Below are 25,791 nucleotides of genomic sequence, written 5' to 3'. Positions count from 1 at the left end.
TCGCGCTCATCCATCCCACGCTTTCAGCAGCTTTCACATTGACGGGAGCTAAAATAGCACAATCCGTGAGCCATACAATCAACCAGAGCGTCCTCAACAGCGTACCATCGTGTTTGCGCACCATGTTTGACGACTTGGGTCCACGGCAGTCTACGAGCCATTGCGAGCAGCCGCCGGATCTCGTCAGCAGGCCAATGTCCAGTATTCTTGCTTCTTGCTACCGGGCTAAGCGCGCACAGCCACTTCTGGCGGCACTCCTGGGCGTTGCGGCCTTCCTAAATACGTTGTACTGCCTCCTCCCATGTTCTACCGCTATGACTGTGCGGCCTCCCAGCCATAAAAACTCCAGGCAAGAATGATTGAGCAAAACGAGTCAGCCAGTTCAGACATCGCCTCAGCCCGTTGAATGATTGAAGCAGCAGGGAATTGCTAGGCTTGACGCCGGGGTGGTTGTGGATACGGCGTCTGATCGTGACATAGCACGTGCTTGCAGCTCTATTTGCCGTTCAAGTTGAAGCTCAACGACATTGACTCTACCAGTATATCTAGGTTTAGCTTCGACTTCTCTTGAGCACTTGTCTTCCACCACCCTCGGCGCGCAGATGAAACCGGTCTCAACAGGGGTACCGGTACATATTTAACCTTCGCGTGCCCCAGTCTCGACATATGCCGAGTCTTTAATACCACGACAAGAACACGTAATTCGTTCATTACATCCCGTACTATAGCGTGAAATTCAAATAACCTATTCTTTGTCGTCATGCCAACAACATTTCTAGCGTTTGAAAGACCGACTGCATCATCTTGAAGACGGCATCCGTGACGCTGAGCTCTCTCTGAAGCAGTGGACTGTGCCGCGGCGGCTGGGCGGGCAAACTGCCCTCTACGCACACGCGTCGACACGTTCGGTTCGCGCCGACAGCTTCCATGACAATACTACACATACATTCGTCGAGTAAGATCTTGAATTCGATTCCTTCGCGTCAAACGTACCATGCCGTGTGGTTGCCAACGAGAAGGCCTGGAAGCACAGGCAATTTCTCGTCGTCGAGGACAGTCTTGAGTACAAAGACGACGCGCGTGTCTCGGACGAAGCGCTTGATCGCGTAGTTGAGCTGCATACACGGGGTGCTCGCATCGAGACTCGTCGTGATGCGGACGTACACGCCATCGACGCCAAAGCTCTGGAGGACCTAGCGACACCGTTTACATGCAATCGTTTGTCTACTGTTGTATCACCTCGAAGCGCATGTGGGGCAGCGTGCCGGAGCACCCGCGCCACGTGGTCCACGTCTTCTCGCCGACCGACATAACATTGTCTGGGATCTCAATGACGTTTTTGACAGATATCAAAATCGAGTCGCGGTCCTCGGTCACATTGAGAAGACGCTGCCCGATAGGCGCGTCCAAAATGTGCGACCTGAGAAAGAGCGTCTCGAGGTTGGCGAAGGCGTCGTCGACAATGGCGTGAAAGGCTGCGCTACGGCTCACTTCGTCCATAGGCAGCCGCCGCAGTTTCCAGTCGGCCAGATCCAGCGACGGTGGCTCCTATATATACAGGTAAGATTGAAGCAAATGCGGACCGAGGGCTTACCGCAAGACGCGGTCGCTTGACGAGAAGGCGCTCGAGCTCTTTGGCGACGTGGAGCTGGTCTTCCAGCGCGCGCTTGAGGCGATTATTTTCTTGGCTCGCGCGGGTTGACGCCATCTTTTGGTCGCGCGCGATTTTCTCCCAAAACGTACCCCCTGCGAGCTCGTCGACCATGCGCGAGCTCGTGAGGTCGACCAAAATTGCATTGAGGTGCTCGACTTGCTGTCGCAGGTAGACGAGCTCTTCCTTTTGACGGTCGACGCGCGGCGGGCGCAGCGGCAGCACTGGCAGATCCAGTTCAAAGTCGGCAAACACGGTCGCAATGACATCGGCGGTAGTTGATGCAGGCTCACCGAGAGGCGCCGTTGGCGCACAAGGTATCGCTGTTGTCATGGCTGTCTACAGCGTCTTCAATCCAATTGTGACGACCGCTGCATCTTGGGAAGGTCGCACTGCGTGCTCTTGCATCCTGGACGCGCACTGGTTGACGTGACCGGATGTGGACCAATGGCATCGTCGCATTTGCGTGCAAGGCCACCGTTGTCGCTGCCACGTCGTCGGCTTTGAGCGTGGCCTGTTGAGTCATTCATCATCATGGACGCGGAAGGTACATATTCTGTCAACTCGCATGACGGTGATCGCTGCCCTTTCGTGTCGACGGGGTCGGTGTCCTACTGGATGCGGACTGATGGCGCGTCGCTGTCACCATGAAATGTGTCGGGCAGCCATACATCCAAGCCGGTATTACTACACACAAACGAAGCGTCATCGCCTGGATTCAACGCGCTCGACTACAATGTAATCGCAAGCTCACAATCGTCGCATGTGCTGTAGACACGCACGCGACGCAGCCGCCGGCAGACTAGCGTCGGTCCAATCGCCAGGGTCGAATTGGATCATCGAGACAAATTCCTGGTACCAGGGTGCGGCATGTCGAATCGCGTGACCGGCATACATTACTTGTTCGATGGTGATCGTTGCCCAAGGGAATATGACTTTTTTACTCCCTTGTCGCGGCCCGCCAACGCCCTAGCCAATAGCATTAGAGTCGCCCTCGGCTCACATTCTTCCAGCCGCTTGAAATGCCTCGCGTCTACAATGATGGTTTGATACCTAAAGCTCAGCAACACGCAGCGAGTCGAGCATCCGCCACGAAAGGCTGTGCAGTGCCATACTTTAGCCGTTCTCCACATCCTTCCAACAACAATGATCTAGTCACCTAGTGTTATTATCCAGCGAGAGCTTGCCGTCTGTAGACTACATGTGTGCATGAACCGTATATGCAGTTTGCATTAGGTTGTCCGGGAAGGTGCCAATGCATCGCTCGTTTCGCACCGCGTTCGGGACATGTGCGAGCGACCAAGTCCCATAGGTTGGCTTCTAGACGACATGACGACGTTCGGCTGGACCTGACCACTCGACGATCATTTTACCGCGCCTAACGCGTCTCTACGTATCGACGATCGGCAACTACGCTACACGATGGCTCCAAATTGGACCTGCGTGCAGACACAAGAGGCTGCCACGTCAGAGTTGCGCATCCGGATGATAAACATCTGCCGAGTGGCCCATGGCTGTTGCGACCAGTGTTGCTGTGTTGCGACGTCTACTTTAGAAAAGCCCATGAACACGATGATGATGTTGTCCGAAGACGACGTGCTGGACGCGGCGATCATGGACAGCCTCTTGGACTCGGTCCTGGCAGCATCGCCACGCCCCAACTACCAAGTGCGTCAGCGGCACGAGCTTGTGCAACTGCGCGACGAGGCGGTGACGCTCGCGGCGCACCTCTCGGCGCTGCGCAGCATCAAGCGCGTCGAGGTCGAGGCAAGCGCCGGCGCGTGGGAAAAGATTGCACGCAACCAAAAGCTTGCGCTGGACACAGCGCTGCTTGAGAACACGCGCTTGAAGCGGGCCCTCGAAGACCATCTCGAGTTTGCCGATGCGCTTCAGCATGCGATGACGAAGCGACCACGCCTCTCTGTACAAGATGCGTCTTGCAAGCAGCGACTCATCTATTTGTCTCTAGTCGATGGCAGCCGCCGACTTTGTCGACTGGAAAGTCCGCCGGTTACCGCTCGACCCCCTCGGCCGCCGCGCTGCGTTTGACGGTATGCTCAACGATGCCTACAACTCAATCGAGACACTTTACGTGCGGTCCGGCATCCTTGACGCCGCGAGCGGCCACCACGTGGTAAAGGTCCACGAAGCCGTCGACGCGCTCTGCGTCAACATGCGCAGCGTCGCCGAGGTCGCCAAAGACCACTTTGCCTGCAGCGACTCGGTCTGGACCTTTATGCAGAGCAAGAGCAACGACGTGTTGCCGCACGTCACGTTCGAGGTAATCTTCTATCTACAGTGGTCGACAGTCCCAGCATAGTGAGTAGGTTGTCGAGACATTTGGAGACGACGGTATTTACATTCGTATCACGGCCGCGGCGCAGGCTGGCACACCCTGCACGCACCTCATGTTCGCCATGAAGCGGTTTGTGGAAATCGACAAGATCACGCTTGTGCTCAAGACGTTCCTGGAAGACGCCAGCCACAAGCCGCCCCCGGGTGTCCTCATCGGCAACCACACAGCCTGGTGCGCATGGCGGAGCGTGAGAACTGATTGAACGGTGTTTTGGCGTAGCGTCGTTTTCGAGGCACTGGACGACCACCGAACGTGCCGGCGGTTCTGCGCCGAGGGCAAGTTCCCAACGAATGTGCCGGCTGCAAATCCGCTCTTGCTCGAGGCACTGCCACCGTCGGACGCATTAGCCAACTTTATGGAGCCCATCTTTACGGCCCTCGAAGAAAGTCTGCAATAACAAGGACGCGCAGTTTGTTGCAACGTAGTCGATACATATCTGTTCATGTACTCAAGGACGCATTGTCGTCATCGTACAATGTGTACAGAGGACCAATGTCGGCATCACGGCGATGAAGGCATATGGCACATCGCTGGCGAGGGCGGATCGACGTAGCGCAATCGACTGAATACGTCATCGGGCTGGATGCCCTTTCTCTTTTTTTCTCTACCTTGTCGCTCATCCAGAAAGCTGTCTGCAGACTGCGTCCCGTAGGATCTCGCCTGGCAATGGAGAGGGTTCGGCGAGGTCGTTTTTCGTGTCTGCGCCCATGGGACGCCACGTCAGACACTTGAAGTTGCCATAAAATGAGCTACTTTTGAGAAAGAAGACTTTTAGACGGCGCATTTCTCGCAGCGATGGACCTGGCTTTCCTGGACGACGACGACGGATGGATCGCGCCGCTGCTGACAGAGCCGTTCCTCGACTTCTCCGAGGTGCCTCTGCCTAGCGACCTTACTGCACACAACACGATCAAGGAGGAGACGCCGTTGCCCGGCGAGACGCCTCAGAAGCGGTACCGCGAGCGCCAGAAGCGCGAGCTCGACTACCTTCGCAACCAAGTGACGCAGCTCACGGCGCACCTCTCGGTTGTGCAGAGCCTACGCGGCCACAGCCATGACTCGCACTGGGAGCAGGTCGCGCGCACCCAGCAGCGCGGCTCCCATCAGGCCCACAAGGAAAACGCGCGCCTCAAGCGCGCCCTCGAAGAGCAGCTTGAGGTTGCCACCGTCTTGGAGCAGCTGCTCGTGAAACGGCCCAAGCTCGCAGTACGCATCACGTCTTCGTCGTACGTATTGGCGCTCACATGTGCACCTGCAGGCCTTTCCGACGCTGGACATGGTCGACGCCAAGCTGCGGCACCTTCCAATCGCCGCCGACGCGCGCCGCGCGAGCTTTCTCGCCATCATGGCCGACGCATACGATCGCGTCGACACGACGCTGCTTCGGCGCGGCCTCCTCGACGCGCCGATTGGGCACCGTTCGTTCCGCGTCGAGCCAAGCACGAGTGGCTCGTCCATGTTCATCGACATTCAGTACGTGCACGCGCAAGGGCGCGACTACGTGTCGGCCGCCGCCCACTTTTGGTCCATCTGGACATCCAACCAAACGCTTCCCGGCACGTTCGACTCCAAGGTACTGCACTTGCTTTGTCCTAGTTTACAGTCAGGTCGAAATGGCTACACCAGGTCCTTGAACGCTTCGGCGACGACACCGTGTACATGGAGCAGTTTGATACGTTCCATGGCACGGCGCCGTACTTGCGGCGGCTCTGTGGCATGCAGCGCATCGTCGAAAACCGGCGCATTGTGTTTGTCATGCGCACGATTCTCGACGACGAAAAGCACCCGCCCGTCGACGGTCTTTACATTGGCAACGACGCCGCCACGTACGTCGGCAGCTTCTTGTCTTTCCATTGATAACCCGAGATGGCGTAGGATCGTCTTTGAGCCCAAGGACGCCAAGTGGTGCATTCGCCGCATCAGCCTTGGCGGTGAACTCCCGATTCAGCCGCCGCCCGAGAACCCGCTCTTGCGCGAGAACCCGGCCGACCGCTTCATCTGCGACTTTGTGCTGCACGAAGTCACACGGACGTGCGATGCACTCGAGCGCATTCTAGCGTAAGCGCGAGATCGTAATCAAGACATAACGTGTCGCATTGGCAATTGAGAACATGGTGAGAAACACCAGTTGGGCTAAGACACCTTTGGTAGCTTGGCATCATTATCCGGATTCTACCGGATACAGTGCACAAAGTGATGGCCGACGACCTTGCAACCTGGAGCGCGCCGGTCCTGGACTCGTTCCTGGACCTGCTCATCGAGCCCGCAGCCGAGCCCACGCCGGCCATCACGGTCGAGAAAGCGACGCCGATAGCTAAGATGGCCATGACCCGGCGGCCCTCGTACGATGAGGACGACGCTAACAGCATGACCTCGGATGCTACCGGCAGCAGCAGCAAGAACTCGACGGCGCAGCAGCGGTATCGGAAGCGCCAGAAGCGCGAGCTCGAGTACCTTCGCGACCAAGTGGCCGAGATGAGCGCGCACCTCACAGTCCTCAAGAGCATTCATTGTATGGAGACGAGCCAGAGCTCGTTCTGGGAGAAGAAGGCGCGCGTTCAAAAGCTAAGCTGCCAAAAGGCCACACAGGAAAACGCGCACCTAAAAGATGCAGTTGAAGAGCAGCTCAAGATCGCCGAGATGCTGAACCAATTGCTCGCGAAGCGGCCCAAGCTGGCGGTACCAGGGCCATTGCTTTGCTGATGCTCATGAGCGTTAGATGTTCCCGACCATGGACACGGTCGACTGGCGGCATCGGCGGCTATTGACCGACAAGGTGAGTCGACACACATGCCTCCGCGCGCTTCTCCAAGACGGCTACGACCATGTCGATACGATGCTATTGCGCCAAAACCTCTTCGATGTACCGTCGGGCCACAAATCGGTGGCGGTCCGCCTCAACGAAGCAGGCACCGCGCTCGAGACTTCCGTCCAAGGTGTACATCGCATAGCGTCCAACTACTTGGCGTTGGCCAGCCGCCTCTGGTCGATTTGGAACGATCCGTACAACACTGCGTTTCAGCGCATCTTCCGCTCACGGGTCGGTCGGCGGTATTTGGCGCGACCAACTCATTTGCCGTCTTTAGGTGCTGGACAAAATTGACGACAATATCATCTACTGCGAGCACATCGAGCTCTTCCGTGGCGCGGTCCCATACCTCTACCGCCTCTGCGCGACACAGCGCTACATAGAAGACGACCGTGTTGTCTTTGTCGTTCGCACGATCTTGGACGACCCGCTGCACCCGCCGCCCGCCGGCCTCTACGTCTCCAACGACCAGCTCACGTAGGCGAAACGGGTCTTTCGCAGCGCGCTCGCAACGCTATTTGTAGGGTCATTTTTGAGCGTGTGAGTGAAACCGAGACCATGCGACGACTCTGCTTGAGCGGCGAGCTGCCCATTGCACCACCACCGGGGAGTCCTCTCACTGACAACCCCCAGCACTTGATCTGCGACTTCATTTTGCACGAAATGACGCAGTGTTTCGACCACTTGGAAGCGATCTTTGGATAATTGCGCAAGGCTACCGTTCAATCTTGTTGCGTCTTATTTGAGCATTGGTGGCGTCTGCCGGTCGGCGCCACATGCACAATATTGCGTGAAAGCGCAAGCAGCCAAACAAGCAACCACCAGATGATACGATCGAGCCCATTGAATCTGCAAGAGCAAAGTCGCTGTGCACTCTACTACTGTGTAAGCTTTCGCTGGCGTTGTCACTGCGGCCTCGACTGGAGAACTCGCCTCGCTTGTGATTGGCCGTGACGCACACTGTGTCATCGGGCTTGATCATGCCCGCGCCATGACGCGCAATCCGGCACCCTCTTTTTCGGTCTTTTGTCTCCTTGCTAGGACCATTTATCCCGTGCGTCTCAAATATAGGCCAATAAGACGCAACAACGAACGTTCCACATATATTTGGTGGCGCAAGTGTCCTCAGCATGGAGCCGCTGGTGGACTACGATGGCTACGAGGGCTGGGGCGCGGACGCGACGACGCTCTTCGAGCTCCTTCATGCGCCCACCGCAGATGCGCCGCCGGCTGTAGCACCGAGCGCAGGTGTGCGCAAGCCCATCAACGAGGACGACGACACGAGCTCGGACGCGAGCAAGAATTCGACCGCGCAGCAGCGGTACCGCAAGCGCCAGAAGCGCGAGCTCGACTATCTTCGCGAGCAGGTGGCCGAGATGAGCGCGCACCTCTCGGTGCTCAAGAGCATCCGCAGCATGGAGACAGATCAGAGCTCGTTCTGGGAGAAGAAGGCGCGCGTGCAAAAGTTGAGCAGCCAAAAGGCCGCGCAGGAGAACACCCGGCTAAAAGAAGCGGTCGAGGAGCAGCTCAAGATCGCCGAGACGCTGGATCAGCTGCTTGTCAAGCGGCCCAAGCTGGCGGTACGAGATGAGGCTCTAGACGTACAACCTAATGCGCATTAGGCCTTTCCGACCATGGACATGGTCGAGTGGAAGATGCGACGCATGCCGCTCGACGATGCGGGCCGCCACGCGTGCTTTCACGCGCTCATGGCCGACGTCTACGACCGCGTCGACACGATGCTGCTCCAACGCGGCCTCTTGGCGTGCCCGACGGCCACAAGGCGTTCAAGGTTTCGGCCAACACGGCCGAAGACGCGATTCTGATCGACGTTCAGGCCGTGAGCCTCATTCCATCGCACTTTATGGATGCCGGCATGCACATTTGGTCGATTTGGTGCGATCCCAACCACTCGGCGCTCAAGGGAATCTTCGAATCCAAGGTCTCCATTGCTATCGATACGGTAAGCTCATGCTCAAAGGTAGACGCTCGAGACTTTCGGCGACGACACGTCGTACCTTGAGCAAATCGAGTCGCTGCGCGGTGGGCGGCCGTACCTGCGCCGGCTCGCGGCCATGAAGCGCTTTGTCGAGGACGACCGCATCGTCTTTGTCATGAACACGGTCTTGCACGACCCCAAGCATCCACCTGTGGACGGACTATACAGTGGCAATGACGTGGTCACGTACGTTATCGTCCTCCTCCTGTCATGTCTCGAGCATCTCCGTGCGAATAGACTGGTGCTCGAGCGCGTGAGCGACACCGAGTCGCGGCGACGTCTCTGCCTCCATGGACAGCTCCCGATCGCACCGCCGCCCGGCAGTCCTCTTGTCTCGAACCCGCGGGATCTCATCTGCGACTTTATCTTGCACGAAGTTACCCACACGTTCGATGTGCTCGACCAAGTGATGCAGTGAGGTCACTCCGCACTACCCGAGCCCTACGCCAGTAACTTATAAACACCAGCGTCGCTTCTGCCTCGCTTTGTTTGGCTGCGACATCATGGGCAGAGCAGCCCGATGGGAACCGAAGAACGTGCTTGCCGATCGCCTTTGGGTGCTTCCAGCTGTCACATGAGACACTGCTGGGAACGTCGTTGCGATGGCATAGTCGAAACGGCGAAGCCGAGAGAAGGTCCAGCATGGTCGAGTCGATCCTGGCGTACGATGCAACGGCGTGGTCGCTCGACGCCGATGAGATCCTTGGCTTTCTCCATGCGCCGGGCACTGCGTGTACCGCGAGCCCGACCGAGGACCCGCCCGTCTCGGCGCAGAAGCGGTACCGGAAGCGGCAGCAGGCCGAGGTTCAGCGCCTCCACGACGAAGCAAACCAACTCAGCGCCCACTTGACGGTCCTCCAAAACATCCGTCGCATGGAGACCAGTCAGAGCTCGTTCTGGGAGAAGAAAGCGCGGCTCCAGCGGCTCAGCGTGCGCAAGGCAGCGCACGAGAACGCCAAGCTCAAGGAAGCCATCGAGACGCAGCAAAAGGTGCTCGAGACGATCCAGCAGCTCTTGCACAAGCCGCTCAAGCTCACGGTAGCACGACGATACCTTGATACCTATAGAGCGCTCATCTTGGTCGCAGGGTACCGCCAACGTCGAGCTCATGGACGTGAACCGGCGCTTCCTGCCACAGGACTCGGGTGCGCGCCATGCGTGCTGTCACGCCATGACCGACGAGATGTACGAGCGCGCCGACACGTTCTTGCTTCGGCGCGGACTCTACGACGGCGGCCACGGCCACAACAGCATTTGCATCGACAGCGCGAAGCATCAAGACACCATCTCGATCGAAATGCAGTGGGTCAAAGACTCGAGTGTCGGATTCCGCGAAGCCGCCGACCGCTTCTGGTCGCTGTGGTACCAGCCCGAAGGCAATGCCATCAACATCAAGGCACGACGTCTACCTCCGCGATCGCGAGGCTTACATGTGTATGCGTAGAACCTTGCGACCTTTGGGCGGGACACGGTGTACGTGCAGTTCATCGACGCGATCGACGGTCTCGCGCCGTACGCGCAGCGGCTCGCGTGCATCAAGCGCTTTGAAGAGCCCGATCGCATCGTCTTTGTCATGCAGTCGGTGCTGCAGGACGCCACATACCCCGTGCCCAGCGGACTCTACACGGCCAACGACACGTTTGTGTACGCCATGCAGACGCGCGACCTGGTGCTCATGAAGCTGGATGGAGTAGGTTTGTCGCCGAGCGCGTGACGGACACGACGTGCCGCCGCCGGTTCTGCCTCGCAGGCGAGCTTCCGTTGGCACCGCCGCCCGGCAACCCCCTCGCCGGTCTCTCCAAGCCCGCGATTTGTGACCGCCTCTTGGACGAAGCCAAGCGGGTGTGCGTCGTCTTCGATCACATCCTTGGGGACGCACCGCTGTGATGATTGTGCATGCGAGATTGATGAAACCTATATAAGAACTGGATATGTATCAACTAGATTCTGGATGGCACGAGATTTGGATCCGACTAGACTTCCGCTTCGTCTATTCCAGGAACAGCGACAAAGCGGCTTTTCCAACTTGTGGAACGGGCTTATGACCATCGCAGCTTCAGTACCCTTGCAGCAAGTGACATAGCTGCATCGACGTAGCCGCTTGCGCCACCAACGCCCGCGCGGGGTGCAAGGGTTGTCTTCTTCTGGGGGGTTAATCGAAGGCCGCGTCGATGGTGGCGCCGCGTCATTGTTTGAGACAGTGCTGGGAAGGGTACGAACCGGGTCATTTTCGGACGAGACCGTGCCACGCAATATGGAGCGTGACGACGCCTGGGGCATGGCGTCGCCCGACTTTCTCGACTTCCTGGACGCGTCGCCTCCGCGCACGGCCCAGGCCAGCGTTGCCGACGACGACGACGATGCCAACGCGACGGCGCAGCAGCGCTTCCGGAAGCGGCAGAAGCGGGAGCTCGATTTCTTGCAAAGCCAAGTCGCGGAGCTCAGCTCGCACCTCGCGGTGCTCAAGAACATCCGCGGCCTCGAAGTAAGCCACAGCTCGTACTGGGAAAAGAAGGCGCGCATGCAGAAGCTCGGGCGGCAGCAAGCGACGTCCGAGAACGCCCGCTTGAAGCGCGCGATCGAAGAGCAGCTCAAAGTCGCCGAGATCCTCAACCAGCTGCTCGTCAAGCGCCCGAAGCTCGTCGTACGTCTTTGCTTGCTCTATACATTGCGCCCGCGGTAACCATGTTGTCCTAGGCCTTTCCGACGATGGACATGGTCGACTGGAAGCTGCGGCGGCTGCCGCGCGACCCCGCGGCGCGCGCGATCGCCTACCACGCCTTTATGAACGACGTGTACGAGCGCGTCGACACGATTCTGCTGCGGACAGGAATTTTGGACGCGCCGGACGGTCTCCGGTCCATCGACCTCTCGACGACCGACGACGTCATGACCGTCGACGTCCGCGGCGTCAAGGCGCTGCCGTGTCACTTTCTCAGCGCTGCGCTGCGCTTCTGGTCCCTCTGGAACGACGCGTCCAATCACATTCTCGAAGGCACGATCCGCGTCAAGGTCCAAGCTTTCCATTCGGAGAAGAAAGCTCAGTCGTCGTGTAGGTGCTCGAGGCATTCGGCGACGACGGCGTGTACATTGAGCAGACCGAGTCGCTCGGCGATGCGATGCCGTACCTCCGGCGCCTCGGGGCGCTCAAGCGCTACGTCGAGGAGGACCGGGTTGTCTTTGTATTCCGCACGGTCCTCGACGACGAAAAGTACCCGCCCGTCGATGGTCTTTACATTGGCAACGACACGATCGTGTAAGCACTTGATATATTGATAGAAAGAGCTTGCGACCGGTGGTAAGTAGGTTGATACTCGAGCGCGCTAGCGACAACATGGCCGTGCGCCGCGTGTGCATGTCTGGGGAGCTCCCGATTCAAGCGCCACCGAACGGTCCGTTGGCATCCAACCCGCAGCATTTGATTTGCGACTTCATTTTGCGCGAGGTCAAGCGCACGTTCGAGACGCTCGAAAGTTTGTTTGGCGACTAGCGACCGCCATCCGTGTATCCGTCTCCTGTATTGCATAAAATAGGGATCAACAAGAATTGGGTGCGGAAATAGAGTCTGTGCTTGCTAAACAAGTGAGCCTCCAGACGACGTGTGCCCCAAGAGCAGGCCAAGAAGACACGCAAATCAGAGGACGGAGAGCTCGGACGAGCGGCCATGCACGCACAAAACAGCTGTCGTCTCGAGAATTTCATCATGTGCCCGATTGCGCTACGAGGTCTCGATTGCGCTACAGATCCACGGCGCGTGGCTCATCGCTACAACAGTTGGACGTAGAATCGAGAGCGCTTCGTGTCGATTCCATGCCCGCGCGGACTGGGCCTGTTGCCTTGTGGCGCTAGATTCAGAAGCGTTTCACCAGACAAGGGGTGGGATAAGGGCTAGGGTATACATGAAATTCTGTAGCCAAGCTCCAAAGAACGTTCTAGGACGCCAGGATCTCTGCTCCGCCACCTTGGACGGAGGCCTCTTCTTGAAGCGACGGCGCAGGGCGTCAAATCACAGGCCTAGGCGAGCTTTGGGTCTCGGTTGCTGCTGCTTGGCATATACTCTGCTGATGCCACAGGAGCGAGCACTGTGTTTCTGGTGCATTTGCCAGCGAGGATGCACGCCAACATGAGCGTGCTCTCTACCATGACCGCATCGTCGACCATAGCTCCTGCTGGCCGTTTGTTGGTCTGAAGCAATTGTCGCTGATTGGCTGCTTCTATAGATGTTCGATGGCGCATGACGTGGCACTCCAGTATGTCGAGGATCGTCGATAACGATTTGAAGAGACAAGGCTATCAAGAAAGCCAAACTGCGATCCGTCTAACTCCTTGTAGCAGCTCTACAAGGTGTAGAGTCCAGCGGTCGCATGACGAAGCGGTGGGCTCGGTGAATCGCAGCGCAGAGCATTTGTTCGACAAAGATGCATCGTATTTATTGATACACTTGGACTTTGCCCCGTCGTTGCACTCTCTGAGATTCAAAGGCGCTTCACCCAAGAGCCAAGCCCACGTCACAGCCAGCTTTTACGCCACGCTGAGGCCATGTCTTCTTCTTGTGATAACCTCGTCGCGTAGGTGCGATAACGCTACGCCACCGACTCGTTCACGTCGCACGAGAGTTTGCCATCGACACGCCTTCGACAGTATACGTTGATGTCCAAGAGCCGTGCGGTATGGCGCAGGAGTCGCCACGCCTTGCACTGTCTATTCAAGCTTGCTAAAGCATGCGAGTTGACCATCGCGCCATGCGTGCCGTGGTAGGACAGTAATCTTGTTTAGACAGCGTCACCGGCCTGTAATCGCCGCCACCGACCGTGCGGGAGCAAGCGCAGTTGGCTCTTCCAGCGACGGCTGTACGCACTGCGTTAACAGATGCAACGATAGCAATAGAACTGGACGGTTGGAGGGTATACCGTCCACGGGTGCAGCTAGAAAATCGACGACACGGTGGCGCTAAAACAGCAGGACGTCGAGGTCTCCCATCCGAAGGGTTGCGAAGATCACGCTGGGGCGGGCCAATCAGAGCGTTTCATTTCGATATTGCCATTGACGATGGCCAGCGACGACGAGCTCTTGCTGCGGACCTTCCCACTGACGCCGTCGCCGCCCTTGGCCTCCGCAGCGTCAACGCCGTCGCCACTGCCGGCTGCGATCGAGAGCACGGACGACTTTTTCCTCGACCTGCCCTCGATCAACAAACTGCTGCTCTCCGAGACATCGTCGACCGAGAGCGACAAGGACACGCCGGCGACGCGCAAGGCCAAAAAGTCGAAGTCGCTCGCCGCCGGTGACGAAGACCCGTACAGTCGCCAGCACCGGTACCGGAAACGACAGAAGGACGAGCGGCAATTCCTACGCGACCAAGTGCAATCGCTCACAGCGCAGCTCCGGCAACTGCGCGACGTCAAGACGGTCGAGCTCGCGTCGAGTTCCGAGTGGCAAAAGATTGTGCGCACGCAGCGCGTTCACGCCCACCAAGCGACGCTGGAAAACACGCGGCTCAAGCGCGCGCTTGAGGACCAGCTCAAACTCGCCAACACGCTCGACCAGCTCCTCGTCAAGCGCCCGCGTCTGCTCGTACGGCTATCGCTCCTCTGGGCACTGATTTCTGATGGCCGCTGGACTAGAAGTTTCCGACGCTGGACGTGGTCGACTGGAAATTCCGCAAAATGCCCGCCGACCCGAGCGCGCGCGAGGCCTCGTTTCACGCGATGATCGACGACGCGTACAGCCAGGTCGAGTCGATCCTGTTGCAGAAAGGCCTTCGCGACGCACCGGACGGGCACCACGCCATCGACATCACAATGCCGGATGGTGACGACTGCATCGTCATCGATGTCCAGAGTGTCCGCGTTCTGAACGTCGACTTTCTTGACAATTGCAACAAGTGCTGGAGTCTGTGGTGTGAGCCCGACGTTACCACGACGGCCAAGATCCCAACCGTCAACATCAAGGTACTGTACTTATACCACGGATGGGTCTCTGATGCCACGCGGAAGGTTCTCGATCGGTTTGGCCCGGACGCGGCGTACCTCCAAGACATTGGGTCGTTTAGGGACCAGAAACCTTACCTCTTCATGCGCAGCGCTATCAAGCGCTACGTCGAGAAGGACCGCGCAGTGATCGTCATGCGGACGGTGCTCGATGACCCGCTGCACCCGCCACCGCCTGGCCTTTTTATCGGCAACCACACTGCCTTGTATTACATACTGCTGGACATTCATCCTCGTCTCGTCTTATGTGTACTGTGGTCCTAGCTGCCTCCTGGAGCGCCTCGGCGGTGACAAGTGTCGTCGCACAATGTGCATGCTTGGGCAGCTGCCGATCCAAGCACCCGGCACCGGCCCGTTGGCCGACGAGCCGCCCATGATGGTCTGCGATTATGTATTGAGCCACACAACGCAAACATCCCACCTCATTGAGGATATTCTCGGCGAATAAGTGAAGCAAGTGTTTCCGCAATCTTTTTTTCGGTGGGTTTTCGCCAGTCGATGTCGCCTTGTGCGCTCACTATGGTAGTTGCCTACCTCGTGGACTCCTGACGCAGGAGGGCGCAAAAGATTGCCGATCCAAGTCGCCGTCTGTGACACGTGATGGCACAACGCACACAGCAGCTGTGACGTTATGTCCTTGGTTTCGGCGTTGCTCGCTCGCCTTTCTCTCCACGTCGCGACCGGGGCTGATAAGAACGTAGTGGCACAAGGTATTCCCAGAGGGATTTATTATTTCCGTGTTGTAGAGACACTCGCGCCGCAATGGCGCCGTCGCTTCGAGACGAGGAGGACACAGATGGTCCAGAAGGAGTTCCAGACGCAGACGTCCGGTCCAACCGTCTGGTCGACACCCAAGTTTACCACGGCCACGTCGACGACCTGTGTGCGATGACGCAGCAAGAGATCCGACGTAATTTTAGCCAATCGGCCGAGTTTGCACTTTCTCGTTTCAGAGTAAACAGCGCCAAAAAGCGACCGCGACGGACAAGAGATGGAGCCCAGTGTCGAACCTGCGGCCTATTGCACCGCCATGCGCACGCGGTCCTTGTCGACAAAGGCGACCCCTGCCTTGCCCCCCGCGATTGAAAACATGGACGACTTTCTATTCGACTTGCCGAGCATCAACAAGATGCTCGTGTCGTCCGAGTCGACGTCGTCGTCCGACGAGACGATCAAGGCGGACGCGAGCGTCGGGCCGTACAGCCGCCAGCACCGGTACCGCCAACGACAAAAGGACGAGCGCAAGTTTCTCCGCGACCAAGTCGAGTCGCTCTCGGCGCAGCTCGAAGCGCTGCGCGACGCCAAGCCCCCCGAAAACGTATCGTCCGAGTGGGAGACCGTTGCGCGGTCCCAGAAAGCGTACGCGCACCAAGCAACCCTCGAGAACGCGCGGCTCAAGCGGGCGCTGGAAGACCAACTGCGACTCGCGGGCTCGCTACAGCAGATCCTGTCAAAGCGGCCACGCCTCATGGTACCCGACGAGATAAAGAAGGTGTAGGGACTCACGGCACTTGGACTAGAGGTTCCCGACCATGGACTCGACCAGGCGCCGTCTGCGGACCATGCCGATCGATCAAGCGATGCGCGAGGCTGCCTTTCACACGCTAATGGACGACACGTACGCGCAAGTCGAGTCGATCCTCCGGACGAAAGGCCTGGCGACGGCGCCAGACGGCCACCAGTCGATCACACTGGACACGACGTCGTCGAATGAGACGATTGGGATCGACTGCATGGGCGTGCGGATCATGGCCTCCGACTACATTGCGAGTGCCCAGAAATGCTGGGCAATCTGGTGCGAGCCCGAGACGCGCCCACATCTGCCCAACGTCCAGATCGACATCAAGGTACTTTAACCTCATTTATTCTCACGAAACACCAGTTCTTCTCACGTTGTATTTGGTTTTGGATCGCGTAGATCCTGGATCGCTTTGGGCCAGACGCCACGTACTTTCAGGACCTTGGGTCCTGCGGCCAAGACAAGCCGTACATGGTCATGCTCAGCGGCATGAAGCGCTTCTACGAGAGGGACGTCATTGTCATGAAAACGTTCCTCGAAGACGAGGCGTACCCACCCCCTCCAGATATGTTTATCGGGGACCACACGGCGCTGTACACCCCCCATGCGGCTCAATGTTGGCTCACGTTTGCGACTAGATTCGTCCTGGAGCGGCTCGACGATGGAACGTGCCGCCGCCGCAGCTGCCTCCTCGGCTGCTTGCCCATCCAAAGCGTCGAGATTGCTCAGTTCGCGGACCAACCGCCCATGATGGTGTGCGACTATGTCCTCCACCACACGCGCGAGGTCTCGAAAGCGCTCGAGAGCTTTATGAGCTAAATATCTATCGGCTCGATACCCATGTACTCTACTATTCAATCATCTAATACACTGCCGCACGTCTTGTTGCTTTGAATGAGCGAAGGTCCTAGTTCGTGCTACCGCACCACCTGCACCGCTCGGCCACAAACGTTGAGCCTGTGGTAATCATCACAGGTGAGTTCAAAGGTTTCTTGAGCAGCAGGTTTAACTGAACGTTCGCGACACACATGTGTTTGGACCCATCACTTTTGTGTCTTGTGGTGCGCCGTGCCACGCGGTGCAACTCATACTCGCTGCTGTCGCGTATACTTGGAGCTAAAATGTATCGCAGCTGCTGGACTAGATCGTTCAAGAATGGATCGTCAAGCGCCCGCTCCTTCTGCGATGGCGCTAGACGTGGCTGCAACGCGGCGATGTACCTCGACCATGATTATCTACGACACACCAGTCTCGGAGTCTGCGCCACGTGGGCTAGACAGCATCATACCGGTATATACAGCGTCCAGTCGATTTGCATGCGTCGCGGGTGAGAACCACATGTACAGTGCACGGTCTCGGTGGAGGTGAGTGTCTATGATACCTTGCCACGATTGACAGCAGCCGTCTCTGCGCTAGGCCCGCGCCACGAGGGCTGGCTATCGATTTTGCATGCGCCAGCAGCCGTGAGCAACACCGCCACAAGCAGCTGATCCCCGAGGCTGCAGCGTCATGTGCCGTGCACTATGCGCAACGAGTAGTCCTCAACGTGTGGTCGCCTGCTGGCGCTTGGTTCGAGTGCAGCTAGATCTCTGTGCTACATTGTGGAACCACGAACGGTTTGTTGCAGCCAACGGCGGTTTGACACTCTCCTGCACTTTTCTCTACAAAGCCATCAGTGGGATATGCATTGCGACCTAATCTTCGTTGGGCGTCGCGGGTGCTCGTTGGAGGTCGCCTGCAGACCGTGGTTGACGCGGGTGACTCACATATCTTTATGTCTCTACTCGCGTTCTCTACTATCGAAACGGCCGATGTGTTTGATGTACAATTGACAACATGTATCCACTGATACCTCAAACAATTCCACGACGTACGAGCGTTCCGAGAGCATTCGACGGGCTAAAAACCCCGCGAAAACAGACAAATCACAAACGCTAATTATTGAGCCAATCACACGTCGCATTGTTTCGGGCTATTTTTCAAGCTGGACAGGAGTCAACGATGGAGGCCGATGCGCTGGGCGAACTGACCTGCCTCCCAGACGACGCCTTCCCGCCGGCTGTCGCCGAGGCGAGCCCTTCCTTGGCACCATTAGCGTCGCCAGCCGCGATGGGTCTGCCGCCGCACATCGAGAACGCCGACGACATCCTCTCGGCCCTGCCGTCGCTTGGTCGGCTGCTCGTGACCGACGACGACACGTCGACCGAGACGCGGCAGAACCGGTACCGCAAGCGGCAAAAGGACGAGCGCGACTACCTTCGCGAGCAAGTCGACACGCTCACGTCGCAACTCAACGTCCTTCGCCAGGTCAAGTCGGTCGAGCTCGCGACGAGTTCGACGTGGAAAAAGACTGCCCAGAACCAGCGCACGTACGCGTGCGAAGCCACGATGGAAAACAAGCGACTCAAGCGCGCGCTCGAGGACCAGCTCAAGCTCGCGACGGCGCTGGATCAGCTCCTCGTTAAGCGGCCCCGACTCCTCGTGCGTGGCAATATGCTCATATTGTGTCTGAGCCCGTTCCGTAGAGCTTTCCGACAATCGACGTCGTCGACTGGAAGCTGCGCAAGATGCCGTTCGACCCAAAGGCACGGGAAGCGACGTTTAACGCGATGATGGACCATGCGTACAGCCAAGTCGACTCGATTTTGCTTCGGAAAGGGCTTCTCGACGCGCCGGATGGTCACAATTCGATTGCGCTCGAGACCAACGAGACCGATGATTCGATCGTTCTCGACGTGCAGAGCGTGAGTATTCTGAACATGGACTTTGTGGCAAGCGCCGACAAGTACTGGTCGCTCTGGTGCGAAGCCAGCGACCGCGGCAGCATTCCCTTCATCAACATCCAGGTACGCAAGGCTGCTCAAGCGTGTTTTGACGATGGGACCACTAGATTCTCGAGAGGTATGGCGACGACGCAGCGTACGTGCAAGACGTCGGATACCTCAGCAATGGATCGCCGTACCTCTTTATGCTCTGCGGCATGAAGCGGGTTGTCGAGAAGGACCGCGTCGTGATTGTTATGCGCACGTTCCTTGAAGATGCACTGCACCCGCCGCCGCCAGGGCTCTACATTGGCAACCACACGGCCGTGTACGAAGCTTCAACTTTTGATTTGTGACGTTCATGGTTGAGATGTTTAGATTTGTGGTCGAGCGACTACCGGACGGAAAATGCTGTCGCCGCATGTGCATGCTCGGGCAGCTCCCAATTCAGCCACCTGGAGACAGCCCGCTGTCCAAGCACCCACCGCTCATGGTGTGCGACTACATCCTCAAGCACACAACGCAGACGTCGCATTTGATTCAGGATATTTTAGAGTAAATCAATCAAGATACCACACACGACGTATGACGAATTGATCGTATTGCCCATCCATGCAATAGATATCACGTTCCATCAAGTGCGAACACAGACAATATGAGGGGCTGGACAAAACCACAAAACGCGGGAAGTAATCAAGAGTCGTGGTCTTCGTGTCGGCTGACGAGTGTCTGGAGATGCTCTCTTGACAAGCCGCAACCGCGCTCACATCCGTCCAGGCGTGCGAGGCCTTTGCTGCCGTCGACTCGGCGCTGGTTGTGGTTTTGCAGCGCCCGCTGCAACGGTGGTTCTTAGTCGCGTCGAAGCACTACAGTATGCTGACTGCCTCGGCGTGCTGCGTGCTCCACGTCACGAGTGATCTGCACGAATTCAGTAGCGTTCCATTCACACACATAATGTATAATCTATGCGCTGCTACTGTACTGTGGACACGCGTGGCAGCGCCTCGTGACAGCTAGTGCGCATCAAGCAAAACAACTGGTCAACGTCAAAGTGGATAATACGTCAAAGTCAATATGGGCAAAATGGTTATCCTGTTACAAACACAGCCAGTGGCTAACGGGTTGAAGGATGGACACCAGGTTCGATACGTCAAACCGACACTTCGGGTCCAGGTTCTGGTGGCATTCTTGCGATTGAAAGCGTTCATTACCAGTCATTTGGCTACCAGAATGCAATGCGGCGGGGGTAGGTACGGACGAACAAGCGTCTCGAATTTCGTTCAATTTCAGACTTTCAGAATCTAGAATTGAAATGTGACGGTGGGCATTCCGCTTTGTCCATGTGATGGGGCGCCCGAGCGACGTGCGAGCGTTGCCACTCACTTTTCATTTTGCTCGCTCATGGCGCTCGGGCTCACTTTTGCACAAGAGACTGCAATTGCCGTCGCCGTCGGGCTCACCTACATGCTCATTACCAAGCTCCCACTCATCTACCGCCGCAAAGCTCGGATTGCCGCCGCGCTCGCCCGTCTGCCGAGTCTTCCGGGCCACAAACTGTTTGGCAACTTGGTGCAGCAACACGAGCACATCCACGACCACTACTACTGGAAACTGGAGCTTTTCGAGACGCTTGGGAGCACGTATGCGGTGCGCGTGGACCTTCTCATGGACGGCTCTGTGTGCACGTCAAGCGCCGCCAACGTCCAGCATATCCTCGCGAGCAACCACACCAACTACGTCAAGCCAGCCATGATGCAGCGCGCGCTCAGCGAGCTCATGGGCCGCGGCATCTTCAACGTCAACCCGTCGGCCTCGTCGAGCTGGAAGGCCCAGCGCAAGATCATCGCGTCGCTCTTCTCGACCAACGCCATCAAGACACTCATGGACGCCGTCTTCCTCGAACACACGTCGGCGCTGGTGTCGGAGATCGAAGCGCAAGGCGACGGCGCGCTCTTGGACGTCGAGGCGATTGCGCTGTCGCTGACGACCAAGTTCACGTACGCCATGGCGTTTGGGCTCGTCTTTGAGACCGCCAACGCCACCGAGTTTCGAGACCTTTTTCGGGAGGCGAGCAACCTCAGCGTCGCGCGCTTCACGCAGCCGTGGTACCGATGGCTCGGCTGGTTCATGCCGTCCGAGTACCGCCTCGCACGCGTCATGCGGCGCATCAACGCGCTCTGTCGCGACACAATCCGCACCAAGCGGCTCAGCGCCACCAGGGGCAACGACCTTCTCTCGGAGCTCCTCCGGCGCCAGGAAGCCGGTGACAACCTGATTTCGGACACGTTTATCCGCGACATGATGATGACCATGATGCTTGCGGGCCGGGAGACGGTCGGGAGCGGCCTCGCGTGGATCCTCTACGCGGTGAGCAAGCACTCTGACGTCGAAGCGCGGCTTCTAAGCGAGCTCCAAGCCAGCGAGATCACCTACGCGAGCGTGGGCTGCATGTCGTACCTCGATGCGATTGTGCGTGAGACCTTCCGCCTCTTCCCACCCGTGCCCTACGAGCTCAAGAGCGCAGTCGCCGACGATGTGTTGCCCGACGGCACGTTTGTCCCGGCAGGTACCAACGTCGAATTCTCGCCCTTCGTCATGGGCCGCGACCACACCCGGTGGCCGCAAGCGACGACGTTCTCGCCTGAGCGTTGGCTCACCGGCGCTACGCGACCAAGTGCGTTCGAGTATCCGGTCTTTCACGCGGGCCCGCGCCGCTGCGTCGGCCAATCCGTCGCGCTCCTCCAGCTCAAGGTCGTTGTTGCGAGCCTCTACCAGCGCTTCACGTTTGAGCTCATCGCGCCGCTCAACGATCCTGCGTTCGAGCTCGGCATTGGTCTCTTCTCGCAGGACGGCATTCAAGTCCGCGCGTACCTCCGGCCCTAAAGTATGATATCAATTGATCTATCTATCTATCTCTCTTCTCGCAGGACGGCATTCAAGTCCGCGCGTACCTCCGGCCCTAAAGTATGATATCAATTGATCTATCTATCTATCTATCTATCTATCTATCTATCTATCTATCTATCTATTCTTAACGCGAAATCTTTCGCCGATGGTCAAATCTCGGTTTGAACCGTTCGGCTCCACGAAACGTCGCCGGCGGTTGACGTGAAACCTAAACCAAGGATGGCGATGCGACGCGAGGGCTCAACGACCGAGTTCGAGCCCCGGGACCCGCGTGAGAAAGCCGAAAAGTACCTCAAAGCCAACAAGATCCACGAGATTCTTCAGGTACCGCTCTCACCCACTACTCGTCGATGTCATGGGTCGTTTGCCAGGAGATCTGCACCAACATGATGTACATTCGCCCGACCAACCCGCGTGAGTTTATGGTGCAGCAGCTCAACCTTATTCGCCATGCCCGCGAGAACCGGACGGCCGTACACACATCACCGACTACAGCCACGGTCTCATGGCGTGCTAGATGACGTTCTTTACCGAGACGGACTTGGCGACAATGTTTTCCATGTTTGACACGACTAGCCAGGGCACAATTAGCCTTGTGCAGTACGACCAAGGTGTCGTCCATGCATTAGAAGAGGTCGTTGATCAATATGTCCTCTAGCCTTGCTCAACCTCGGCATCGATCGCCCGACGTTGCGCCTTCCTGAGTCGATCAACCGCGTTGATAAGACCTTGTTTGTGCGCAGCATGCTCCAGGAACTCAAAAACAATTCGTGCGTGTAGTCGATGCATTTCATATCTATACACAATGTACAACGAACGATATTCCAAATGGCGACTAGAGGATCGTCAGATCGTCGTTGTAGTAAATGTGCACGATCGGCTGGTACTCGTCAGCGTCGAGATGGAGCTTTTCAAAGTCGGCGGCTTCGTCGACGACGCCGTTCTGCGTCAGCGTCTTGTCCATGTCGAGTGGTAGAAACTCGTGCCCGTCCAAGTACTAGCGCATCGCTCGAGACCAATAGTATTGTCCCTGGACCCCACCTTCCACGTGTAGCTGCCGGCGTGGGCGTTGTACTGCAGGTCAATGTACCGCTTCTGGATCTCGTGCAGGGTTTCCTCCGAACACACCTAGCATCGACATATCGCGACGACATCCATCACAAAACGGAACCTGAATCGAGTGACTCTGGTGCGTCAGCGTGTTGACGACCCGGATCGAGCGCACATTTTCGGTCATGAGCCCGATGCAGTGTGCATCGTCCTAGAAGTCATTAGTCGGACGGCGGGCATGCATGCGCGCACCGTCCACCACGGCTGGAGCTCCAGCGTGTTCCAATCGGTCACGGGCTCGGGGGGCGGTACGCCGAGAAAGCGGCCGTAGGGCAAAAACGGCAATCGAATGTTGCGGTCGGGATCGATGTGGGTCTTGACCTGCGATTGGCTCAGTCGCCGTCTGCTCAGCCGTAGCGTATATACCTCGCGCGTGAGCGGGTCGAACCAGTGCGTAATGTCCTCGCCAGCGTGCTGCACCAGCGGCTGCGTGAGCTGGCCACGGTGCGCTGCGATGAGCGCCGTGACATCCAGAACGCGCCCAAAGACGACGAGCCAGCAGTCCTACACCATTATGAGCGCCGAGGTGTGCGCGGGAGAGCGTCGTACGTCGGCGCACTTGTGGATGCCCACTTCTTCGGGCGTGTAGTACCGGCGGTGGATCGTCTTGAGGTGGAACTTCATGGTGTTGACTTTTGAAACCTGCGCAAAAACGACCGTCGTTTCGGCGGGATGAAGCGACGACCGCCGCCCAAGTCGGAGCAGGCCAAACGCGCCTTCTTGCGCCGGCTCGGGTCCGAAATAACAAAGGCGTCCACCGTCGTCCAGGATGCGTGGAGTCCAGGCCACAACTTTTACTCGACAACCGAAGTCCGCAGCTGGGGCAGCGGCAGCCACGGCCAGCTGGGGCTCGGCGACGACCGCCACCGTCTCGCACCCGAGATCGTCCTGGAGCTCTATCGCATCTCGACGGACCATCGCAAGCTCCAGGTTCCATCGCCCATCCTCACCTGCGCATGTAACAACAACCTGCGTTTCTAGCTGAGCTGCAGTGAGCTCTTCACGGTTGCTGTCAACGACGAAGGCCATGTGTATCTATGGGGACGTCCGCCGACCGACACGACCTTACCCACGACAGCCAGGCTTCCCGAACGTGTGCCAGGTCTGGACGGCGTCGTGATTCAGAGCGTCGCTTCTGGTTCGGGGCACATTGGCCTCCTCTCGGCCGCTGGCGCCGTCTACACGTGGGGCCAAGGCGCAGGCGGGCGTCTCGGCCACGGCGATGAGCACAGGTGAAGCGCCCGCTCTGCGCGAGCGTTGCTGACAATCCATGCAGCGTCGCCATCCCGAAGCGCATCCAGCACATGCCAACGACAGCCGCTATTCAGTGCGTGCACGAGCTCGCGTTGGAGTCTCACATGCATTGTAGCCAAGTCGCTTGCGGTGCGGAGCATACCCTCGTGCTGGACGCCACGGGGCGCGCGTTTGGCTTTGGAAGCAACCGCGCGGGACAGCTCGGCACTGGCTCGTACTGCAATAGCAACGAGCCACTGCTCGTGGCCAGCCCCGTGCGCTTTGCCTCAATCGTCTGCGGCATGAACCACTCGGGCGCCGTGAGCCTCGACCACGCCGTGTATACGTGGGGCTGGGGCGAGAAAGGTCGATTAGGCCTTGGCTCGGACGAGTCTCTGCACACGTGCGTCGCCTTCCACTCGACTGGTGCACACACGAAGTGCCATGCTTAGACCCACGCGCATCGAGAGCTTGCGCGACGTCAAGCAGCTCAGCTTTGGCGGGGCTCACTCGCTTGCTCTGACAAACAGCCGCAAAGTACTGTGCCTTTGCGATTGCAGTACATCTTCATGGACGACTGACTAGGTGTATGCGTGGGGCTGGGGAGCGTTTGGCCAGGTATGCCCTGTACGTTGAAAATGCTCAGTCGACGTGGTTAGCTCGGCCTCGGGCACTGCAGTGACTCAAGCGTGCCCAAGCTCGTCAAGAGCCTCGACGACATCGAGCAGGTTGCCTGTGGCTTTGGGCACTCGGCCGCCGTCTCGTTTGCGGGACGACTCTACCTCTGGGGCTTTGGCGAGGAAGGGCAACTCGGCACGGGCGACGAAGGCAACCGCGATGTGCCGCAGCTTGTCTGGACCCACGCAAGCGGCGGTGCCACCGACCCGCCCAAGGTCCTCCAGATTACCCTCGGAAAAGTGCACTCGATTGGGATCGCTGAGCTGAGCATGAGCGCATCGCAGCGGGCCAAGCTCAACCCGGACACGATCCGCGCCGCCGCCAAGCGCATTCAGCGCACCGTGCGGCGCTTTCTACGATGCTCGCGTGTACGCTCTCGTGGATCTGTCACCATGACAGCCTGCCTATGGGTAGGTGCGCCGCCGACACGCCGCGCATACTTTGGCGCGACAGGCGCAGCTCGAGCGAGAGCGCGTGGAGGCGAGCCGCCAGCTCGTCGCCGACGAGGAAGCGCAGCGCAAGCGCGACGAGCAAGCCAAGTGCGACGCCTTGCAAGCCGTCGCCGCCGCCAAGCGCGCGCGGAAAATGCTCGAAGTACAATCATCACCACTGGCTTTTCTCATCTCGGGCTCGATCGGTAGGCCCGGCTCACGGTGGCCACGCGGCTGCAGGCCGTGGTTCGAGGCGCCCGTGCGCGGGCGACGTGCGCTGTGCTGCGAGCGCACGCACGGGCCGCGATGCTGAAAGCGCGCGCCGCTGAAGCCGCTGCGACCCGCG

The 25,791-nt window shown here is 58.3% G+C and overlaps 14 protein-coding genes across 14 annotated transcripts in view; 12 read left to right on the top strand and 2 right to left on the bottom strand.

Annotated features, from left to right (window-relative positions):
- Positions 1 to 685: 685 nt before the first annotated feature.
- Positions 686 to 1,988, bottom strand: SPRG_05995 (hypothetical protein). Its single transcript, XM_012344566.1, has 4 exons — positions 1,595 to 1,988; positions 1,240 to 1,548; positions 994 to 1,193; positions 686 to 936 (listed from the first exon to the last, which is right to left on the bottom strand). The coding sequence occupies exons 1-4, from the start codon at positions 1,982 to 1,984 to the stop codon at positions 759 to 761; spliced, it is 1,077 nt and encodes a 358-aa protein (XP_012199956.1). The 5' UTR covers positions 1,985 to 1,988; the 3' UTR covers positions 686 to 758.
- A 1,235-nt stretch (positions 1,989 to 3,223) lies between these two features.
- Positions 3,224 to 4,404, top strand: SPRG_05994 (hypothetical protein; the record flags this gene model as incomplete). Its single annotated transcript, XM_012344565.1, has 4 exons — positions 3,224 to 3,574; positions 3,621 to 3,932; positions 3,979 to 4,178; positions 4,227 to 4,404. The coding sequence occupies 4 exons, from the start codon at positions 3,224 to 3,226 to the stop codon at positions 4,402 to 4,404; spliced, it is 1,041 nt and encodes a 346-aa protein (XP_012199955.1).
- Positions 4,405 to 4,775: 371 nt separating this feature from the next.
- SPRG_05993 (hypothetical protein) lies at positions 4,776 to 6,082 on the top strand. Its single transcript, XM_012344564.1, has 4 exons — positions 4,776 to 5,213; positions 5,266 to 5,580; positions 5,634 to 5,833; positions 5,883 to 6,082. Exons 1-4 carry the CDS (start codon positions 4,803 to 4,805, stop codon positions 6,067 to 6,069), a joined length of 1,113 nt encoding a protein of 370 aa, XP_012199954.1. The 5' UTR covers positions 4,776 to 4,802; the 3' UTR covers positions 6,070 to 6,082.
- A 121-nt stretch (positions 6,083 to 6,203) lies between these two features.
- SPRG_05992 (hypothetical protein) lies at positions 6,204 to 7,297 on the top strand (the record flags this gene model as incomplete). Its single annotated transcript, XM_012344563.1, has 3 exons — positions 6,204 to 6,686; positions 6,727 to 7,047; positions 7,094 to 7,297. The coding sequence occupies 3 exons, from the start codon at positions 6,204 to 6,206 to the stop codon at positions 7,295 to 7,297; spliced, it is 1,008 nt and encodes a 335-aa protein (XP_012199953.1).
- Positions 7,298 to 7,946: 649 nt separating this feature from the next.
- SPRG_05991 (hypothetical protein) lies at positions 7,947 to 9,233 on the top strand (the record flags this gene model as incomplete). The annotated part of the gene is made up of 5 exons (XM_012344562.1): positions 7,947 to 8,396; positions 8,439 to 8,546; positions 8,600 to 8,758; positions 8,802 to 9,001; positions 9,053 to 9,233. The coding sequence occupies 5 exons, from the start codon at positions 7,947 to 7,949 to the stop codon at positions 9,231 to 9,233; spliced, it is 1,098 nt and encodes a 365-aa protein (XP_012199952.1).
- Positions 9,234 to 9,457: 224 nt separating this feature from the next.
- Positions 9,458 to 10,783, top strand: SPRG_05990 (hypothetical protein; the record flags this gene model as incomplete). Its single annotated transcript, XM_012344561.1, has 4 exons — positions 9,458 to 9,853; positions 9,903 to 10,211; positions 10,260 to 10,459; positions 10,510 to 10,783. 4 exons carry the CDS (start codon positions 9,458 to 9,460, stop codon positions 10,700 to 10,702), a joined length of 1,098 nt encoding a protein of 365 aa, XP_012199951.1. The 3' UTR covers positions 10,703 to 10,783.
- Positions 10,784 to 11,069: 286 nt separating this feature from the next.
- On the top strand, positions 11,070 to 12,373 carry SPRG_05989 (hypothetical protein; the record flags this gene model as incomplete). The annotated part of the gene is made up of 4 exons (XM_012344560.1): positions 11,070 to 11,459; positions 11,513 to 11,827; positions 11,872 to 12,071; positions 12,122 to 12,373. 4 exons carry the CDS (start codon positions 11,070 to 11,072, stop codon positions 12,303 to 12,305), a joined length of 1,089 nt encoding a protein of 362 aa, XP_012199950.1. The 3' UTR covers positions 12,306 to 12,373.
- Positions 12,374 to 13,833: 1,460 nt separating this feature from the next.
- Positions 13,834 to 15,272, top strand: SPRG_05988 (hypothetical protein). The gene is made up of 4 exons (XM_012344559.1): positions 13,834 to 14,389; positions 14,440 to 14,766; positions 14,812 to 15,011; positions 15,070 to 15,272. Exons 1-4 carry the CDS (start codon positions 13,865 to 13,867, stop codon positions 15,251 to 15,253), a joined length of 1,236 nt encoding a protein of 411 aa, XP_012199949.1. The 5' UTR covers positions 13,834 to 13,864; the 3' UTR covers positions 15,254 to 15,272.
- Positions 15,273 to 15,757: 485 nt separating this feature from the next.
- SPRG_05987 (hypothetical protein) lies at positions 15,758 to 17,206 on the top strand. The gene is made up of 4 exons (XM_012344558.1): positions 15,758 to 16,276; positions 16,326 to 16,652; positions 16,724 to 16,917; positions 16,963 to 17,206. The coding sequence occupies exons 1-4, from the start codon at positions 15,797 to 15,799 to the stop codon at positions 17,141 to 17,143; spliced, it is 1,182 nt and encodes a 393-aa protein (XP_012199948.1). The 5' UTR covers positions 15,758 to 15,796; the 3' UTR covers positions 17,144 to 17,206.
- Positions 17,207 to 18,325: 1,119 nt separating this feature from the next.
- Positions 18,326 to 19,645, top strand: SPRG_05986 (hypothetical protein; the record flags this gene model as incomplete). Its single annotated transcript, XM_012344557.1, has 4 exons — positions 18,326 to 18,805; positions 18,850 to 19,170; positions 19,215 to 19,414; positions 19,465 to 19,645. The coding sequence occupies 4 exons, from the start codon at positions 18,326 to 18,328 to the stop codon at positions 19,643 to 19,645; spliced, it is 1,182 nt and encodes a 393-aa protein (XP_012199947.1).
- Positions 19,646 to 20,487: 842 nt separating this feature from the next.
- SPRG_05985 (hypothetical protein) lies at positions 20,488 to 21,969 on the top strand (the record flags this gene model as incomplete). Its single annotated transcript, XM_012344556.1, has 1 exon — positions 20,488 to 21,969. One exon carries the CDS (start codon positions 20,488 to 20,490, stop codon positions 21,967 to 21,969), a length of 1,482 nt encoding a protein of 493 aa, XP_012199946.1.
- A 243-nt stretch (positions 21,970 to 22,212) lies between these two features.
- Positions 22,213 to 22,773, top strand: SPRG_05984 (hypothetical protein; the record flags this gene model as incomplete). The annotated part of the gene is made up of 4 exons (XM_012344555.1): positions 22,213 to 22,317; positions 22,365 to 22,466; positions 22,511 to 22,604; positions 22,652 to 22,773. The coding sequence occupies 4 exons, from the start codon at positions 22,213 to 22,215 to the stop codon at positions 22,771 to 22,773; spliced, it is 423 nt and encodes a 140-aa protein (XP_012199945.1).
- SPRG_05983 (hypothetical protein) lies at positions 22,765 to 23,775 on the bottom strand. The gene is made up of 6 exons (XM_012344554.1): positions 23,653 to 23,775; positions 23,470 to 23,607; positions 23,296 to 23,424; positions 23,165 to 23,254; positions 23,035 to 23,121; positions 22,765 to 22,990 (listed from the first exon to the last, which is right to left on the bottom strand). Exons 1-6 carry the CDS (start codon positions 23,725 to 23,727, stop codon positions 22,829 to 22,831), a joined length of 681 nt encoding a protein of 226 aa, XP_012199944.1. The 5' UTR covers positions 23,728 to 23,775; the 3' UTR covers positions 22,765 to 22,828.
- The window catches only part of SPRG_05982 (hypothetical protein), a gene marked incomplete at both ends in the record, with an annotated part of 2,788 nt that continues 772 nt past the window's right edge, over positions 23,776 to 25,791 (top strand). The window contains 9 exons of the mRNA XM_012344553.1: positions 23,776 to 24,033; positions 24,085 to 24,335; positions 24,380 to 24,430; positions 24,473 to 24,739; positions 24,789 to 24,873; positions 24,922 to 24,954; positions 24,996 to 25,382; positions 25,429 to 25,608; positions 25,656 to 25,704. Of these exons, the coding sequence (XP_012199943.1) occupies positions 23,776 to 24,033; positions 24,085 to 24,335; positions 24,380 to 24,430; positions 24,473 to 24,739; positions 24,789 to 24,873; positions 24,922 to 24,954; positions 24,996 to 25,382; positions 25,429 to 25,608; positions 25,656 to 25,704 (1,561 nt within the window). The remainder of the gene's footprint in view (positions 24,034 to 24,084; positions 24,336 to 24,379; positions 24,431 to 24,472; positions 24,740 to 24,788; positions 24,874 to 24,921; positions 24,955 to 24,995; positions 25,383 to 25,428; positions 25,609 to 25,655; positions 25,705 to 25,791) is intronic.

This window comes from Saprolegnia parasitica, assembly GCF_000151545.1.
Source record: "Saprolegnia parasitica CBS 223.65 unplaced genomic scaffold supercont2.18, whole genome shotgun sequence".
NCBI lineage: Eukaryota > Oomycota > Saprolegniomycetes > Saprolegniales > Saprolegniaceae > Saprolegnia > Saprolegnia parasitica.
This window is presented reverse-complemented; position numbering and strand designations above follow the sequence as displayed.

Bases quoted from the DNA above. Each gene is read 5' to 3' on its own strand.
- SPRG_05995 (XM_012344566.1), bottom strand. From the start codon at position 1,984: ATGACAACAGCGATACCTTGTGCGCCAACGGCGCCTCTCGGTGAGCCT. The intron at 1,549-1,594 runs GTAAGCCCTCGG...CTGTATATATAG, and splicing joins TCAAGCGACCGCGTCTTGCG to GAGCCACCGTCGCTGGATCT. The intron at 1,194-1,239 runs GTGATACAACAG...CGGTGTCGCTAG, and splicing joins TGCCCCACATGCGCTTCGAG to GTCCTCCAGAGCTTTGGCGT.
- SPRG_05993 (XM_012344564.1), top strand. From the start codon at position 4,803: ATGGACCTGGCTTTCCTGGACGACGACGACGGATGGATCGCGCCGCTG. The intron at 5,214-5,265 runs GTACGCATCACG...GTGCACCTGCAG, and splicing joins TGAAACGGCCCAAGCTCGCA to GCCTTTCCGACGCTGGACAT. The intron at 5,581-5,633 runs GTACTGCACTTG...TGGCTACACCAG, and splicing joins CCGGCACGTTCGACTCCAAG to GTCCTTGAACGCTTCGGCGA.
- SPRG_05988 (XM_012344559.1), top strand. From the start codon at position 13,865: ATGGCCAGCGACGACGAGCTCTTGCTGCGGACCTTCCCACTGACGCCG. The intron at 14,390-14,439 runs GTACGGCTATCG...CCGCTGGACTAG, and splicing joins TCAAGCGCCCGCGTCTGCTC to AAGTTTCCGACGCTGGACGT. The intron at 14,767-14,811 runs GTACTGTACTTA...GCCACGCGGAAG, and splicing joins TCCCAACCGTCAACATCAAG to GTTCTCGATCGGTTTGGCCC.
- SPRG_05987 (XM_012344558.1), top strand. From the start codon at position 15,797: ATGGAGCCCAGTGTCGAACCTGCGGCCTATTGCACCGCCATGCGCACG. The intron at 16,653-16,723 runs GTACTTTAACCT...TGGATCGCGTAG, and splicing joins ACGTCCAGATCGACATCAAG to ATCCTGGATCGCTTTGGGCC. The intron at 16,918-16,962 runs GTACACCCCCCA...GTTTGCGACTAG, and splicing joins ATCGGGGACCACACGGCGCT to ATTCGTCCTGGAGCGGCTCG.
- SPRG_05983 (XM_012344554.1), bottom strand. From the start codon at position 23,727: ATGAAGTTCCACCTCAAGACGATCCACCGCCGGTACTACACGCCCGAA. The intron at 23,425-23,469 runs GTATATACGCTA...AGCCAATCGCAG, and splicing joins TCGACCCGCTCACGCGCGAG to GTCAAGACCCACATCGATCC. The intron at 23,255-23,295 runs GTGCGCGCATGC...AATGACTTCTAG, and splicing joins AGCTCCAGCCGTGGTGGACG to GACGATGCACACTGCATCGG.